At 43.7% G+C, this 19274-nt stretch overlaps 1 protein-coding gene across 1 annotated transcript; it reads right to left on the bottom strand.

Moving 5' to 3' along the window:
* Positions 1 to 1266: 1266 nt before the first annotated feature.
* LOC311230565 (LYR motif-containing protein 1-like) lies at positions 1267 to 6139 on the bottom strand (the record flags this gene model as incomplete). The annotated part of the gene is made up of 4 exons (XM_084316881.1): positions 1267 to 1532; positions 1650 to 1681; positions 5453 to 5513; positions 5981 to 6139. The coding sequence occupies 4 exons, from the start codon at positions 6137 to 6139 to the stop codon at positions 1416 to 1418; spliced, it is 369 nt and encodes a 122-aa protein (XP_084173007.1). The 3' UTR covers positions 1267 to 1415.
* Positions 6140 to 19274: the final 13135 nt, after the last annotated feature.

Here is a 19274-nt window from a genome sequence, read left to right as displayed (position 1 = left end):
AAAATTTTGTAGGTGAGGAGTAGCACTTTAAAGTCAGAGCGGGCTTCTACTATTACCCTGTCCATACCTGTACCCCCCCTCCCCCATACTGCTGTCTGAATTTCACCAAGGGGATCAATAAAGGAATATCTCATCTTATCCCTTTCACTACCACTACCAAAGGGTTAACCCTTTCACTGCGACAATACAGAAGGTTAACCCTTTTACTGCCACATGACAAAGGGTTAACCCTTTCACCACTACAGACGGTTAACCGTCTGTAGTGTGGTAGTGAAAGGTTAACCTTCTGTAGTGTGGCAGTGAAAGCGACCAGTTCCTTCCAAGCGTCTTTTTTTCGTCAACCCGCTTTGTCTTCTGAGTTTCTTATTTTTTCCCCCGTCATTCTCCCAGGTGACCAAGCAGGAGACCGACATAGAGGACAAGCCGGAGGACGGCGCCTACGTCAGGGGCCTCTTCTTGGAGGGGGCGCGCTGGGACAGTCAGAAGGTTGGTCCTCGGAGAGAGTCCCTCCCCAAGATCCTCTTCGAACCGGTGCCCACCATCTGGCTGAGGCCCGGAGAGATGGCCACGTTCCAGCACAGAGACACGTCTACGTCTGTCCCGTCTACAAGACCAGCGCCCGCCAGGGCACCCTGTCCACCACGGGACACTCCACCAACTTCGTCATGTCGGTGGAGCTGTGCCCTCAGACCGGCCCGAGAAGCACTGGGTGAACCGGGGCGTGGCCAGTCTCTGCCAGCTGGACGACTAGTAGGAACCAGCTGGGTGAACCGGGGGGCGTGGCCTGTCTCTGCCAGCTGGACGACTAGTAGGAACCAGCTGGGTGAACCGGGGGGCGTGGCCTGTCTCTGCCAGCTGGACGACTAGTAGGAACCAGCTGGGTGAACCGGGGGGCGTGGCCTGTCTCTGCCAGCTGGACGACTAGTAGGAACCAGCTGGGTGAACCGGGGGGCGTGGCCCGTCTCTGCCAGCTGGACAACTAGTAGGAACCAGTAGCTTCAACGCGTCTTGTTTTTCTATTCGGTTCTGTTTTTGATGTAGAATAAATAGTACAAGAGGCGCTATTTAATATCACATTTTATTACAAGAAATAATAAATAAATTCAACATAAATACATCTTGATGGCTTCCTATATTACAAGACAGACTGAAATGGCAGAACAACAGAACGTTGGCTGGCATTGAATGTCGTACAAATCATACAGTGCAAGATTCTTCACACTTAACGTGTCAGAAAATAAACAAAAAAATGACTTTTTCCCCTCCGCCATAGAATTCTTCTTACATTTCTTGCAGAGTGGTCATAATCAAACCCGTTCTCCTGACTGAGGTCATCTCTCGTGTCCGTGTTTCCGATCTCCTGTTCCTGGTAACATGACCTCTTGGAGGAGGAGGAGGACGGGGGCGAGCCGGCGTCAGGTCTCTGTGTCATGTGACTGTAAGTAAAGCGGCTTGGCTTGCTTCCGCAGGCGCTGCTGCGCTCGCAGCTTCCTGCCTTTCTGAGTCGCCAGTCCCATCGGAGGCAGGTAGATCTGCAAGGAGGAGAACAGCGAGACGACACGAGGGGATTCAGCTTCTCAGTAGCACTGCGGCCGTACACACAGGACACAGAAACCGATACTTGTTTCGATAAAAGCTTTATGACTTACAGGTCTTGGATATGGGTTCCTGTAATGTAGACCTGTCAAAATAGAAGGGGGGGGGGGGGGGGGGGTCAAGTTTTCTTCAAAGTCGTATGTAATCAGGGAACATGCAACATGCACAGAGCTTGTGTCTTAAGCTTGGAGCACATTGAGATATTACTTGGTGCACACTGAGATATTACTTAGTGCACACTGAGATATTACTTAGTGCACAGTGAGATATTACTTAGTGCACACTGAGATATTACTTAGTGCACACTGAGATATTACTTAGTGCACAGTGAGATATTACTTAGTGCACACTGAGATATTACTTAGTGCACACTGAGATATTACTTAGTGCACAGTGAGATATTACTTAGTGCACACTGAGATATTACTTAGTGCACACTGAGATATTAATTGGAGCACACTGAGATATTACTTGGTGCACACTGAGATATTACTTGGAGCACACTGAGATATTACTTGGTGCACACTGAGATATTACTTAGTGCACACTGAGATATTACTTGGAGCACACTGAGATATTACTTGGTGCACACTGAGATATTAATTTGAGCACACAGAGATATTACTTGGAGCACACTGAGATATTACTTGGAGCACACTGAGATATTACTTGGAGCACACAGATATTACTTGGAGCACACAGATATTACTTGCAGATCTCTTCAACGACTAAAGCTTTAACATGACAACATCAGTATGTGAACGCATCCACCCGACTTCTAACCCACACAACAGCATGGTACCACATCACCCCAGTCCTAAAAGACCTCCACTGACTTCCTGTCTCCCCCCGGATCTACTACAAAACCCTGGTCTTCATCTACAAAGCCCTTCACCAACTAACTACCCCATATCTCACCGACCTCCTCTCCCCCTACGACCCTCTCTGTCCCTCTGATCTACCTCAGCCTGTCTTCTCTCCACCCCCAAGTCCAAGCTTCGCAGATTTTGGGGTCAGGGTCTGCCTCCAGGCTCTGGAACTCCCTCCCCCAAGACACTAGATACTTTAACCCGGCCTCAAGACATTAGACAATCCAATCCTGCCTCAAGACATTAGATACTTCAACCCTGCCTCAACACATTAGATACTTCAACCCTGCCTCAAGACATTAGACACTTAATCCTGCCTCAACACATTAGATACTTCAACCCTGCCTCAAGACCGATCTCTTCTCCCCTGCCTAAAGGAACTCTCTGAGTTCCTTTAGCAGAGTAGCCCTGCCTGGAGCCCAAGGATGGAACCTTTGAGTTCCTTTAGCAGAGTAGCCCTGCCTGGAAGCCTACGGATGGAACCTTTGAGTTCCTTTAGCAGAGTAGCCCCGCCTGGAGCCTACGGATGGAACCTTTGAGTTCCTTTAGCAGAGTAGCCCTGCCTGGAGCCTACGGATGGAACCTTTGAGTTCCTTTAGCAGAGTAGCCCTGCCTGGAGCCTACGGACGGAACCTTTGAGTTCCTTTAGCAGAGTAGCCCCGCCTGGAGCCTACGGATGGAACCTTTGAGTTCCTTTAGCAGAGTAGCCCTGCCTGGAGCCTACGGATGGAACCTTTGAGTTCCTTTAGCAGAGTAGCCCTGCCTGGAGCCTAAGGATGGAACCTTTGAGTTCCTTTAGCAGAGTAGCCCTGCCTGGAGCCTGGAGCCTAAGATCTCACCAGTATGGGCCCATACTCCATTCTCTACACTGGCTTCCCGTCTCCTTCAGGATAGAGTACACGTTCTCCCTCCTTACCCATCAGTGCATCCACAGCAATGCCCCCTCCTATCTGTGCTCTCCTAGGTGTGCTCATCTATTGAGTGAGAAGAGACAGTTAAACTAATGTTACAAGCTTTAGTCCTATCCCACTTAGACTACTGCCCAACAATTTGCTTGAGCGCTTCAAAGCGGGATCTGGAGAAACGTCAGCTTGCTCAGAACAGAGCGGCACGTCTCGCCCTCCGCTGCTCTGTGAGGAGCAGTGTTGGGGGAATGCATGCCGCTCTGCCTTGGCTTAGAGTGGATCAGAGGCTGGCATGCAGCCTTGTAACATTTTTGTTTAATATTTATAAAACTGGTAAACCTAAGTCTTTGTGGTCAGAACTACAACCCACCAATACTAGACGTGGCTATGTCACCAGACACGCAGTGGGTCTTCATTTTACTCTACCAAGAACAAATGCACTTAAGAGAAACGTAATGTATAGAGCTGCTGCATACTGGAATTGTATACCTGTGAAGATAATGATGATCAACTAGGGGTGTAATGATGCATCGATTAATCGAAATGCATCGATTCTAATGTGACGATTCAACTGCATCGATTTGAAAATGTTAGAATCGATTATAATCGAAATTTAAAACAATTTATTGTTTTTATTGACCTATAGTCCATTCATGCTGAGTGAATCAGTTCCCCCAGCCACATTTGTGTATTCAACATTTTTTGGGGAATTAACTGATAGAAAATGAATCAAACATTTATCGAATCGTGGTCAAATGAAGAGATTGCATGATGCATTGAATCGTTGCCTGAATAATCGTAATTGAAATTAATCGTTGCGAGGTTGCATCGTTACACCCCTATCAGCAACACATTTACTTTTAAGAAAAAGTTGAAGGATGCTGTTTGGCAAAATACAGTTGAGTTACTGATTTATTTAGTTAGTATTGTTAGATTAGTTAGTTAGTATTGTATTTGTAGTTAGAGCCAGTGTTTTTTTTGTGAGATTTTGAAGATGTTGAGAATGTGCTTAGGCTAAGGTGTTTATGTTTTTATTGTTTTCTTGTTACTGTAATGTAATGTACTGTAATCTTGTAGGTTGTGTGTTAGGACCCCAGGAAGAATAGTCTTTCCCCCATGGGTGTAGACTAATGCTAATGGGGATCCATAAATAAACAAATCTAAAGGAACTCATCACTCCCCCGACCTCCACCCGCTCTGGAAACTCAAACACACTCAAACCCAAACACAAAACGCACCTCCGCACAATGGGCGACCGGGCCTTCTGCTCAGCTGCTCCTCGGCTGTGGAATGCCCTCCCCGACCATCTGAGAGCACCACAGTCCGTTGAGGCATTTAAAAAGGGGACTAAAAACATTTATTTTTAACAAGGCATTTGCCTAAATGGACCGACTGATGCCTTGTGGGTTTTTTAAAACGTGATATTTTCTTTTTTTGCCGTCTAGAGCTGACTTTGATCTGAATGTTTCTTTCATTTCATTGGTTGGTTTATACATTTTAATTTTATTATCTTTATCTCCTTTCATGTAGCACTTTGAGATTTGTTACAAATATAAAGTGTGTTACAAATTAAATGTATTATTATTATTATTATTTATTATCTCCCTTGGCCAGGGGGAGATTCTCCTTTGGCTAAGCGTAAATGTTTGGTTTCCCAATGCGGGGGACCCAGGTTAAAACCCAGGTGGGCTACACTCTTACACTCTACACCAGTGGTGCCCAACCAGTCGATCGCGATCGACAGGTAGATCGCGGGCTGGTTTCAAGTAGATCTCGATTAATAAAATTAGATTATAAAAAAAGAAAAAAAATTGCTAAATCAACTCTGCCTCTCCTTGTTAACTACAACAAGCAATGCTGTTTGTTATTTAAGATGAGGTCGGACTCGGCACTAACAGATTTGTGTTCATTATGCTGCTTTTATAAAGCCTCAAATGACGGCTTACAATATACAATTTTGGCTGGTAGCTCTCGGCTAGGTGGTAAATTAAAAAGTAGATCTTGGTTCAAAAAAGGTTGGGGACCCCTGCTCTACACGCTTAGTCCAGAAATCAACAAGACATCTCATCTGTCTTCTCTTACCAATTTCTATCCTTGCTTCACATTCTCCCATGCACTTCTTTATTGATTCCTGGTCTGTTAGCTTTAGAAAAACAACAATGAAGGAGATTAGTCATAAAAGCTCTAATAAATATATATATATATATATATATATATATATATATATATATATATATATATATATGATTAGATTCAAATGTATTATCATACAGCACAAGTACAGTACAACAAAAAGAAGTTTGGCATCCAACCAGAGTGAAAATGTAACGGTAAAGTGCGATAGTAATATACAATGTTCAGGTGATTAAACTGGCTATAAAATATATAAATTAGTAGCACTGAGTAATAGCACTAATCAGATGTATGTACAGAGCTGTAGTATTAATATGTACAGTGATACCGGTATAAATACACTATGTGTAAGGAATATGCAATATATATATATATATATATATATATATATATATATATATATATATATATATATATATATATATATATATATATATATAAACTAGTGCTGGTTCTATGAGTTGAATCTTTCTACACCTGTTGGTTCTGTTTGAAGAGAGTGCGGGCCTCTTGGACAATGTATTTCCTCTCAGCCTCTGTATCCTGGGAGAGAGACGTCTGGGCCTGCCAGGTTCGGGCAATACGAAACACCCTCATATATAGAGACAGCACCTCCTTACGAGTGGCAGCCGTCATCAGGACTCAAACCTTGAGAAATCACCATAAATAGGTCAACGAATTACATTAAGTCAATATTATAGACAATAATTCATTAAACATTTGAAATTAAGGGGGGGGGCATGCAGATTTGTCCTTATATTTAAATTTTACAGCTGTCCTTTGTTTAGCCTACTTTTGAGACTATAGTTATTACATAAACTATAATACTGTATTTGGCAATGTATTGCTTTTACAGTATGTTGAACTAAAAGCTCCTATTCACCACTAGATGACACTAAAACACAGTAAATTGTACCATGACTAAGGTGATGTTAGTGGATGTTTTTAATGTTCGTCTTGTTCTTGCTTGAGAAATGTGCCTTTGTTTTGCCCCTTCTATACAAATAGAACGGTGTTTGTGTTCGCAAACAGAAAGCACTGGGTAATATTTGTTGTGAGTCACAGACTATGTTAACGTTGACTAGCTCAACGGCACCTGGTCTAACCTTATTGATTGATTGATTTATTGAAATTTGTATTTAACAGATTGCAGAATGGGTACAATACAGTACAGCTCAATACACACAATTGTTAAGGGGATGCAGACCGGAGAAATACTTTGGTCTTGTTTACATCAGGGTCCCCCAGCTTATACCTTCGATTAACTAGCTATACTTTTTAGATTAGATTACAATGTATTGTCATTATACAGCATAAGTACAGTACAACGAAAATAAGTTTGGCATCCAACCAGAGTGCAAATGTAACACTCTGTGCATCACAGTCACGAAAGGGGCTAAGTGCCATAGTAATATACAATATACAGGTGATTAAACTGGGTATAAAATGTATAAATTAGTACTACTAATCATCATACACACCGGTAACAAAATCATTTCGTTTTATCAACGCACAATTAGATTATCGTTTGAATGTATACATTAGAGCATTTGACCTACCTGCTTTGCTCCCATGAAGAGATGGGTAGCTACTTGACAACAACAGTCGCGGTCTGATGACGTACGTGGAATATTTTCCAGAAGCCTCTATTTGACAGAGAATGATTGATTGATTGATTGATTGATTGATTGATTGATTGCTTGAACATTTTATTAACATATTGCAGAATGGGTACAATACAGTACAGCTCAATACACACAATTGTTAAGGGGATGCAGACCAGAGAAAGACTTTCGTCTTGTTTACATCAGGGTCCCCCATTTTCAATGCATCATAACATATGTATACAAATGTATACTCTCTTTTTTTTTTTTACTCTTTTTGTATCACAAACAGTACTGCTACATGTATACATCTATACATTTATGACATACCAGATTTACAAATACAGTACTGTTTGTGATACAAAAAGAGTAAAAAAAAAAGAGAGTATATACATTTGACGAAGAAACTGTACATTGGAGGGGGTGGGGGGGGTTAGGTATACACTGTACATTGGAGGTGGTTGGGTGGGTGGGGTGGGGGGGGATGGGTAGGCGGGTGGGGGGGGGGGGGTGTAACTACATTGGATTATCGACAAAACATCGATGATGCTCTGATTGATTGATTGATTGATTGATTGATTGAAAATTGTATTAACAGATTGCAGAATGGGTACAATACAGTACGGCTCAATACACACAATTGTTAAGGGGATGCAGACCAGAGAAAGACTTTCGTCTTGTTTACATCAGGGTCCTAGGGTCCTCTACTAGCAACCCTGCTAATGTTGGCATATTTTTATTTTATTTTTTTTATTTGTATTAATTTATAAATGTATACACTGTTGATTAATATGCACTGTCTGTCCCTCAAATAAACTAAGTAAACTAAACTAAACTAAATATTGATTGAAAAAAACAATGATACTGCGGTTTGTTTTGTACGCGTGCGTGGAACGTCAGCTGTGCCTGTGTCGGTCTGTCTGCACTGAGCTCGAGGCGGAGGATGCTGCTGCTGCTGATGCTGCCGCTGAGGCGCGAGACCCTCTGGACCCCGGCCGCGGTGTGGTGGACGGTCGTCATCTGTTAAAAACACAACAAGAATGAACCTCTATGGCGACGTGGTTCGACACCGCTGTCGGTTGTTATTATTAATATCATTACCGGTGTCGACGGCGCGTTCGGTTCTGGTGAATGTGTTTCTGGAACGGGAATAATAACTGAAGAAAAAAAGGACGTTTTCCTCGCACAGCAGCCTGGCCTGTCTTCACACAGGTGGATGTTATTGGGATTTTTCTCCCGTTCGAAGCGGTTTAAATATGGAAAACAATGTCGAAATGTGGATATAAACATCTCCACAACAACAACTCCATATCTATACGTTTTTATCGAGGGATATTGTTAGCGATATATTATCCTCTACCGTTATTTCCCATTCGAGAGAGAGAGAGAGAGAGAGGGGGGATGAGGATGGACTGTTTGGCGTGCTGCTCGCTAGCTATAGCTAACAAGCTAATTATTTGGGTAACGTTAGCTATAGCCGCTTCCCCGGGTAATGGGTTCGGTGGTCGGTGTGGAGTTAGCCGCTAGCGTCGGTACACCGTTCATCAGCCGGTCGCGTCTCTAGGTAGATAATCATATCATCCACATCATGACATTGCGATTTTTTTTCTCCGAGTAACATTGAATTGCTTTGAATCAAAGGAAGTCCTCCTGGCTCTGTTTTGATTGACCACTGGCTGCGATGCACTCTCTCTCTCCTCTAACGTTACAAATGAGCTTGCGAGAGATAATCCTCAGCGAGATGATTAGCTAATGAGACAGAGTGTAGATCAACGCTGATTTGTGTCTCATGTGTTTGTTCAGCTTGTTTGCTTGGAGGTCGTGTTTGTTGTCAGTGCAATTCTACTATAGGATGTTATTTCGCTTCAGGCCACAGCAGTGGAAGCATGTTGACATCAGCTCTGATATGGCAGCAAGATAATCTGGCAACAGCCAGGAGTGGTCCTCCTCCTGCCACGACCAGTTATTATGACATAGTAAAGTCAAAATAAGATTCTATCAAGTCCCTTTTGGGGTTTGTCCAAAATGTTGCTGGCAACTAGTCAGTTATTTGTGAACATTGTGAAAGCTTGTCAGATTTACTGGACATGGCATGATATCACCCAGAACCTTGTGTGATATGGGGGTGAGTCTTTATTTTGCCTCACCGACACTGATTCAGAGAACAGCTTAATTAAATCTTGAAGCTGTTTTCTTGTGCTGTTTTTCTTCTATGATATCAGTTTAGTTTTGTTCAGTAATTTCAGAACTAGACAATGAGGATAGGATAGAGTCTCGCACATTATTATCATTCAAAGAATTACATGATGCCTTTGTTGAGGACGTGTTCATGACAATATTCAAATTGACCATTGGGTCTTGTCTTTGAGATAAGCAGCTTTTCTCAACGCCGCTAAGGACATTTTGCATAAATGGAACAGATGGCGCCGCCCGGCCCTTTAGGGCTGCTGGAGTTGGAACACCCATCTCCCCTTGGACTTCACCTTATGGATTCGGACAAAGGAGTCACGTTCCCTGAGGAAGGTTTGGATTTCAAAGACATCGACCTGAGCGACGATGTATCTCCAAGCTGTGAAGAGGTTTTCCCAGAAAACGCCCTTGATTTAAACAGCCTGCTATGGACCTCCGGTTATTCCTGCGGGAACCACATCTTGTCTCCATTGCGGGGAGATCGATCTAGTGATTCCCACGGCGTTCTCCAGAGTACACGTCTAGGGGAATCGCCTCTTAGAGAAAAGGCTGAGGAACCTGTTGACTGCACGCTATCGTGGCCATTTTCTCCCAGTCCTGCAGATTTACGGCGGAAAACCCCCGCTCGCGAGGATCCGAACCCCCGGCAGGACGTACCCATCGACGACGCAAACAATCTGGGGCTGCTAATAGCTCTTACCGAATGTTCCTCCCCGGTGAAGAATTCAGACAGGACTGCAGCCGCCCGCACGGCATCCGCTCTGTTGGCAGAGCTCTTGTCGTGTGAACTCCCCCCCTCTCTCTTCAGCCCAGAGTGCTCAGGTGAGCTCAACCCACCGGGTGTCAGCAAGGAGCCGTCGCTCCCGCCACTGACGGAGGAGGGGGCCCTCCCTCTCCCACGGGGCGGGGAGGCGCCGGTGTCACCTGAAACCAGGGACAAAGGTTTATCCTGGGAGCCGGGGACTGATCTGCCTGCAGTCTGTAACACAACCCCAGATGCTTCACCTGAGAGTCGCCGGCTCTCGCACAACACCATCCCCACCGACTGCATCGGCAGCTCGCCAGAGGCAGCGTACGGATCTGTGCCTTTACTGGATTCGGAGGTTCCCGATCGCGAGAGCGGCCTCGGCTCCTCCGTTAGTCACGCTTTGCCTTCGTCGTCGCCCTCGGAGGAACCGCGGAGGGAACGTGGCACGTTGGCTGCTCTCGTTAAAAACCCGACCTCGGAGCACCCGGGTGAGGAGGGCGATCTCTCCCTTCACCGACCATCCCCGAACTGTAATACATCAACGGAGGCCCCGTCACTAAGGCTGCACTCTGATGGGGATGCGCCGGCGCTGGGTGACTCGCCCGGTGACCGTTGCGAGAGGAATGGCTCACGGGATTTGATGGAAAGTAAACGTCTCTCTGATGTCAAACATGAGAGGGTTGAGGAAATGGCTCTGGATCAGTGCTTGACCACAAATGAGCTCCACGACGAGGAGGAAGCGTGGGGTCTGAAACCACCCGAGGGCGTTCATCAGGATCACCATGTTCCTGATTTGCAAAGTGAGCAGGGCGATGGGGAAAGGTCGACGGACTCGAACCCGCTCTGACTCTCGGACCGTCACGAAACGGATACTTTTGGTTTTCCAGTTCGGGAGTTAGGCAGTTCGTCTCCTGAGCCCGGATGGACTAGTGGGGAAACGGCGGAGACAATTTCCCTCTCTAAAATGGTGGTGTCCGACTCCATGCCCATGGTTTCCACCCAGAGTCAAAGGGAGGAGGACGTGTCCCCGCTGAAGGCGGTGTTTGACGCTTTGGACCAGGACGGCGATGGCTTCGTTCGCATCGAAGAGTTCATGGCGTTTGCGGCTGCCTATGGGGCTGATCAGGTGGGTTTTCTGTCCTGTTATTGTCCTGTGTGTTGATTTCCTCTTTTATATTAGACAGTTATTGGATAATGCAAACCAGATCAAGCCCCTGTATGTAACATCAAAAGATGTCCATTTTGACTAAATGGTTTACTATTGATTTTCCACTCTTACCTCAGAGAGCTCCCTGTAAAGGCTTGGGTTGATTCCCCCCCCACACACACACACATTTTCAGTTCAATGTTTGTTGATACTTAACGAGACGTTGACATTTGATATGTTCTGAAATGTGTCATGCCATGAACAAGATGAGTAACACACAGTCGAGTGTCTCGTCTAATCGTTTTGACTGAAACTAGGTCTCCGTTTACAGTACGCACAACGTAAACATTGTCAGAACAATCCTCTCCGATATCGATAGTGCATCTGGTGCAATGTACTGTACTACTAATCCCTACTAATATCTATTTCTCTGAATGTTGCTAGCTTAAAGCCGTTTGTTGTAGATGAGTCTTCTTCCCTTGGATAAGTAGTGGGGAGTTGCAGGGGTTTTATGTTACCCTGAAACACAATAGAGCAGAGGAAACGCGACCCTGGTATGCAACATTAGAAAACCAGCGCTGTGAAGGAAGGGTGCGCTGCATTTACAACACGAGACAAAATGAGAGCCACGCGGCATTCGGCAGAATAATCGTTTTATTTTGATTATCTTGTTTTCATGAGCGTGGGGACGTCAAAATCAGAATTGACACAAGACAGTGATTAATTGCCCAGCCCTACCATTCTATAGCAGAGAGCCTTCTGATGTACAGTAATACCCCCCAGCCTCAGTGGTTTCCTTTTAGACCCATCATCAGTTTAGTGATCTAGTGGCAACTGTGGGATATTTGTAGATATCCTGATGAAGAATGTTCTCAGTCAACCGAGGTTTGGATAATAACAAAGGTTTATTAACCAAACAGATAGATTACATAGAGAGAATGGCTGAGGGCTTTCCCCAGGTGATCAGCTGAAATGACCCAGGTAAGAAGCCCTCGATTGTGGTCGGGAGGAGCCCTATATAGTTCAACAAGGGGGGGGGTGTGTGGTCCCATTTGATAGGTCAAATGGGGGGGGGGGGGTACAGGTTTGGGGAGAAAGGGGAGGGGAATGTCTTATTCCACAGAGAGGGGGGGGGCACAGGTAAGGGGGACACAGGGGAGGGGAATATATTTACATGAGGACATTATATTATACCACAATACTCACTTTTCTCTGTTATAATGTGGGTGAGATTAATGTATAATATACCAGGATTGTTTGGAACAGGTAAAAGTGAAAATAGAAAACAATTAAAATAATGAAAATTTTGGCCAATGTGATCTGGTTGTTGGCATAACAGTTTAAAATAGAATTATTTACATATATGATTCATGACATGATCGACTGGACTGCGGTCTGTGTTATTTTGATATCAGAGATGTGGGGATAGATATCACCCTTTTCTTTTATTTATCGCTCAAAATATCTATGAGTGGTCCTCAACTCTGATATCAAACAATAATTAACATAATCATTAGAAGCTATAGCTGGGCATATATCTTGGCATACCTTCAGTCGTTCATGTCGTGACTCAGGGGAGCTAATGTGATGGTTGTACATACAGGCATCGTAATAAACCAATTAAATACATGCACTGTCTGTGTGGTCAGAGTGCACAGGGTGAACAACAAAATTGTGTGCAGGAATAGGATTTACACATAAGGCTAATGTGTACAAAAACATTTTAACAACCGTTAACCTGGTGGTTAATAAAACTAACATGATTGATTATGGGAAACTGTTCAAAAAATATATATATGCACATTTTATAATGATGCTTGATGAAATTACTTAGTTGTATTTAACCTGAGTTTGAGTGTCACTTTCATCTGTGATTGAAAGATTGATCTTTACTTAGAATCAGGCAATTTTGTAACTTAAGTAATTCAAATGTGATGTAATGTGATCATGTGACCACTTCTTCCTTCAGCAATACATTTTAGTTCATTATTACTAACCATTGTTAATGCTTTCTCATTGATTTCTTTTCATCACATCCCTAGTTCATCGTTTTGCAGATACATACAATTGTGTGAAAAGTTTCCTGCTTGTGAAGGTATTAATCTGAATGATGTTGCGTCGTTGTTGACAAGGTGTTCTCTGTCGGTCGTGTGGCAGGGCCAAACAGTAACACATAAAAATTACATAAATACATAACAATGTGGACACTGTGTTCAGAAGTCTCTTGGTTCACAGGTCTCTGATGATGTGTCTCTTGTTGACGATGCAGTCGGGAACATTCACTCCTCCATCATTCAGAGGGGGCCTACAGGAGGTTGCCGTCCACTCCCTGTGTACCTTGTCAAGGGTCACCGGTAGCAGTATGCTAGTAGTGGCCTTGCAGACTCTTTTCCTGGAGCCTATGTTGTTCTCCACCACCATCACATGGCTGCCACTGTGCTCACGCTTGACCTTTATCAGGCCTAGAGACATGGCGGTAGGGTGGTCTTGAACGTGCTGTGTGGTGGTTGGTCCCCCGCTCCCCGTCATCGTGGTACCAGAGGGGCGAGGGTTTGCTGGTGTAGTGGCCTGTCTGTAGGACGCTCTCTCTCACACGGATGACAATCTTGTCATGGGAATCCACCTTGATGGTCGGGAACTTCAGTTCCCTTTTGCAGATGGTCTGCCGCGGGTCGCCGGGGTGAGGCTGCATGTCGTCCTTTCTGTCTCTGCTCCCCTTCCTTTGGGGACGTCTGTGTTGTGTGGGCTGGTGGTTCTCCCACGGTTGTTGTCGTCGCCCTGGTGGTCCTCTGCTGTCGTGGGTCGCTCAGGTCACTGGGTTGTGTTTCTCTTTGCCTGGTCCTGCCGTCGTTCGTGGTTCAGGTCACGCGTTGTCTCACTCGTCCTGTCCTCTCACCAATTTGTGATCTGAGGATGATAAAAAAACTGCCTTAGAAAACTCCTCACATAAATGATTCAACGCCTTTCTGCTACAGAGGAAAATCATTTAGGGTTAATTAATTTCATTGTGTAATACCATCGTGCATTTGATATCGTTTTGCATGGAATCAGAAACATTTATTTTTTATTTTTATAATCTGTGATGTCAAATTTAATTTGATCTTACCTCAGGATGCGTTTGGTGTACCTCAGGATACTTACCTCGCCACGCCTTCTCTGGCGTTCTTCACGTCTCAGTGTGGCTCGTCATAATTTAGCATGGGGAAAAAACATCTAGGCAGCCAGTTAATTTTGCATGAAAAACAATCATTCATTTTCTCGTCTACTATTAAGTAGTATTAATTTAATTACCTCTAATATACCTTGTGCATTTTGATAATCATTGTGTAAATGATTATCCTGCTTTCAACTGATACAAATAATTCTAACCCTAGCTAACCTTACTGTCATGCATTTGTCCTAATAAACTAACCTACACTGTAGCACTCAACACTTTGATGACCATTGTTACTCAGCTGATAGAGTTGTGCCCTTTTTGATGTCCTGTCATACAGACCCTGTGAGTCGCTTTTGGATAAAAGTGTCAGCTAAATGATCAATGTACTTGTATATCTTGTACATTTAGATAATTGTGCTGCAATTTTGGTGGTTGATATTTTGCAGTCATGGAAATGTATTAGTTTGTTAAAAGAATCATGCATGTTATTGGTTATAAGCAGAGAATAGAAGGAGGGGATAGCATGCAAGTTATGTTATTTTGTTAGTATGGGAAATATGGTGCCTTTCATGACTGCAAATTCTTCACCCGTGTCTGATTCATGTTAACTAAGTGGTTCCATACCCTGTGGGTTTCAAGTGTCCATCCTGAATAGTGTCTGCTATCGTCTCACAATTGATTTCCCTTTAGCTCCAAACTGCTTTGTGTTCTAATGTAGATTAACTCAGTCCCTTTCTGTCTCTTGATTGTCTGTTTGCTTCCTGTAAACACAATTTACATGTGGGTGTTTGGATGCAGATTTGTTTTAAATGGTCAATCGATTGTCTCTCAGCTCCACACCATCTTCGGTTGACATGCAAATTGTTGGAGTTTCAGTCTTTTGTGATACAATTTGGGTGTAGGTCTCTGCATCTCGCCTCAGAGCCTGACTGAAAATAAAAACACATGTTAATTTTCCACTCCTAAGACCATTTGAGTGGGTTCTTTGTTGATTGTCTGTGAGCTTAACAAAACATCAGCTAGTTCTCATCCATCCCATCCTAGGATGTAATGATAGTGTTATCATTTATCAATCATATCGCATATGTACACAAGCATCATATGAATGTGGAACCACACATTTTGAATCATGTTTAGTCTTACAATGGAAAGGGCTAGTTATCTTTCATTGGTTCTTTATATAAACACATTAACTCAAGTGAATATAACCCAAACATCTTACTTTTAAACATAATCTATGTTGTTTGTGCCCTTTTTCAACATTAAAAGCTTATAAAGTCTAATCTAACGCTGTTTATGTGGACTACAATTCCTGTACTGCCATATACTGGAAACCGGAAGTGTTTGTTTAGCTCCCCGTATTGGTCGGTATGACCAGTACGCCCACAGATGTATTATAATTCTGAAACAGACATTGTAATTAGCTTTATGTGACTTATAATGTGTAAATTAAAGCAACATAAACACTCAAGTGATCTGAGATAGTTGTAATTTACTGTAACTGAGATGATAGTTGTGTATGTACAGTTTCTACGTAAAATGTATATACTCCCTTTTCTTGACTCCTTTTGTATCACAAACAGTACTGAATTTGCAAATCTGGTATGTCATAAATGTATAGATGTAGCAGTACTGACTATCTGTATGTCATGTATGTCATATATGTCCTGATGAATTGAAAATGGGGGACCCTGATGTAAACAAGACGAAAGTCCTTCTCTGGTCTGCATCCCCTTAACAATTGTGTGTATTGAGCTGTACTGTATTGTACCCATTCTGCAATCTGTTAATAAAGTTTTCAATCAATCAATCAAAGCATCTATATTTACGATTTTCATACTCACCGGGGAAAGCTGTTGTGTTCACGTTGGATCCTCACAGTTCAGTTCAGTTATTGAATAACCATATTAACTTACCCCCTTTTGTGCCCATGTGTATCTTTAATCGAATAGTGGTTCCTGAGGCTGTAGCACGTTACGTGTCGTCAATGCAATGTTCGGTTCGTTTCTCCGGTGGTCTGGGATAATGCAACCCTGGAAACACTCTTCTGCATCTCGCCACCGCAACTCAACACTTTCCAATAGCAGCGCGCACATACATATACAAATAAAACATATACTACACGTGGATTTCATATACCCTCTGCCTTGGGCACATTAAACTTTACGTTCGCCTATGGATAGTTTCATATAAAATCATAACTCCACGGCGCGCATAGCGTGACGTCATCGCTCCAAGCAACGTTTGTGCGTTCTCATTCGCCTCGGAAATAACGCTTTGCAATCCTGCATACTAGTTCCGCGAGCTCTCAATAGTCTGGAATTTACCTAAACCCAGCGTTTTGTTACCGAATGAACGCGCCTGTGCATATGTGAAACGTAAACAAACTGAAACGATAAAACTATACTTCCCCAAATGGTCGTTCCCGTGGGCCGGTTGTTGGTTCCGGAAATTACTATCCTAGTTTGTCGCGTGAATTGCACCTCAATGTTATTCTCTGTATAACGGTACTCGTCTCTCAATGCTCGGCGCGATATCAGTCGGCATATTGTGCGTATACAAACGAGACTTTAAACAGACAAACAAACATTAATACATATAAGTTAACGTGTGTGTATATCTGACTGTTTTGGATCGTTGTTCGTTTAGTCGACCAGCATCTGCTGCGACAAGGCATTTATCCCTTGATATATAACTATACATCGTTATTAAAGTCATAACGACCGAACCTGACTTCGAAATTTACCAGCGATATATTAGATGTGAATATACCGTTTAATCATACTCTCGGTCTCTTCAACTCGCAACTAATGTCCCGTTTAATGTACTTTCCACGACTGATGTCCCGTTTAATGTACATTCACGTACTCCCGGGGCATCGCGTAATCATGTACTACTAGGACATCGCGTGATCATCTTCCTGCTATCTGTATGATCAATTGGTTAATTTAATCCAAATACATCGTTTTCAGGAATGGAAGAGATTGTGGGCTTAGTTTGAGGTTGAAACAATGAATATTATGACGCTACTCTGGTAATTTCTAATTATGATTCCATCAGCTTCTCGGTCCTAACTTCCCGCCTCTTTGCAAAGGAATCACAGAACGTTTTTAACAGAGTAGCGTTTTCAAGGATATCACATCTAATAAGCCCACGTTTCTTGCCTTGTTGCCTATATTTTAGTCTGCATCAGCTAGACTTGGGTTAGCAATCCAACAACCTTATTTTGTGTGCCTTAGCTTTTGGTCGGCTCCAACTCGACCTGGAATAGCACTTCAACCTTTGTGCCTAAACTTTTGGGAATAGCACATATAACCCATCCTCTCAGAACCGCCTGATAAGGACCCAGGTGCACGCGCGCCCTGGTAACGATTCTCAATACAGATCAGATATATTAATGCACATTATTCTTACACAGCCATGATCTCAATATTTGACAACATTCTGTAATATTCACCTGGCAGAGAAAAGCGGGAAGGTTTTAATTCCTTGCCATACATTTTTGGTCGACCATCTATTATACTCACTTTTCTCTGTATAGCTGAAACGATACAGCACGCCGGGAGGACGTAAAAAGTCCGTCACAAGTTCGTAGACGCCAATTGTGGGATATTTGTAGATATCCTGATGAAGAATGTTCTCAGTCAACCGAGGTTTGGATAATAACAAAGGTTTATTAACCAAACAGATAGATTACATAGAGAGAATGGCTGAGGGCTTTCCCCAGGTGATCAGCTGAAATGACCCAGGTAAGAAGCCCTCGATTGTGGTCGGGAGGAGCCCTATATAGTTCAACAAGGGGGGGGTGTGTGGTCCCATTTGATAGGTCAAATGGGGGGGGGGGTACAGGTTTGGGGAGAAAGGGGAGGGGAATGTCTTATTCCACAGAGAGGGGGGGGGGCACAGGTAAGGGGGACACAGGGGAGGGGAATATATTTACATGAGGACATTATATTATACCACACAACCTTTTACACTCATAACTATCCTCCCCTTATGAACTATCCTCCCCTTATGTTCCCCTCGGAGAAGCTCAGATCGGTTTAATGGTTTACTTTTGACTAATTCTGCCACACATTATTAAAAACCATGCTGGGATTAATATATAGGCCTAATCTGTGTTTTGGGAAGTGTTCAAGAATTAGGGATTAGGGTCGTCATTCAGGTAAAAGTCTTGATAAAAACACATTGTCTGTAATGAATGGTGTCAGGCCTGGCTCTCGTCCATTTTGATAAAGACTTGTGTCTATAAACAGTGTCAATTATTGCTTTAGATTATTGCTGAGAGGCAGTGCACTAGTGAGGGGGACCAGGCTGTATCAGAGCTGAGAGGTAGTGAGGACCAGACTATATCAGAGCTGAGAGGTAGTGAGGAGGACCAGACTATATCAGAGCTGAGAGGTAGTGAGGACCAGACTATATCAGAGCTGAGAGGCAGTGAGGAGGACCAGGCTGTATCAGAGCTGAGAGGTAGTGAGGACCAGACTATATCAGAGCTGAGAGGCAGTGAGGAGGACCAGGTTGTATCAGAGCTGAGAGGTAGTGAGGACCAGACTATATCAGAGCTGAGAGGCAGTGAGGAGGACCAGACTGTATCAGAGCTGAGAGGCAGTGAGGACCAGACTATATCAGAGCTGAGAGGTAGTGAGGAGGACCAGGCTGTATCAGAGCTGAGAGGTAGTGAGGACCAGACTATATCAGAGCTGAGAGGCAGTGAGGACCAGACTATATCAGAGCTGAGAGGCAGTGAGGACCAGACTATATCAGAGCTGAGAGGCAGTGAGGAGGACCAGGCTGTATCAGAGCTGAGAGGTAGTGAGGAGGACCAGACTATATCAGAGCTGAGAGGCAGTGAGGACCAGACTATATCAGAGCTGAGAGGTAGTGAGGAGGACCAGACTATATCAGAGCTGAGAGGCAGTGAG

The sequence above is a fragment of the Notolepis coatsorum genome, assembly GCF_963971535.1.
Source record: "Notolepis coatsorum genome assembly, chromosome: 6".
In the NCBI taxonomy this organism is placed as follows: domain Eukaryota; kingdom Metazoa; phylum Chordata; class Actinopteri; order Aulopiformes; family Paralepididae; genus Notolepis; species Notolepis coatsorum.
This window is presented reverse-complemented; position numbering and strand designations above follow the sequence as displayed.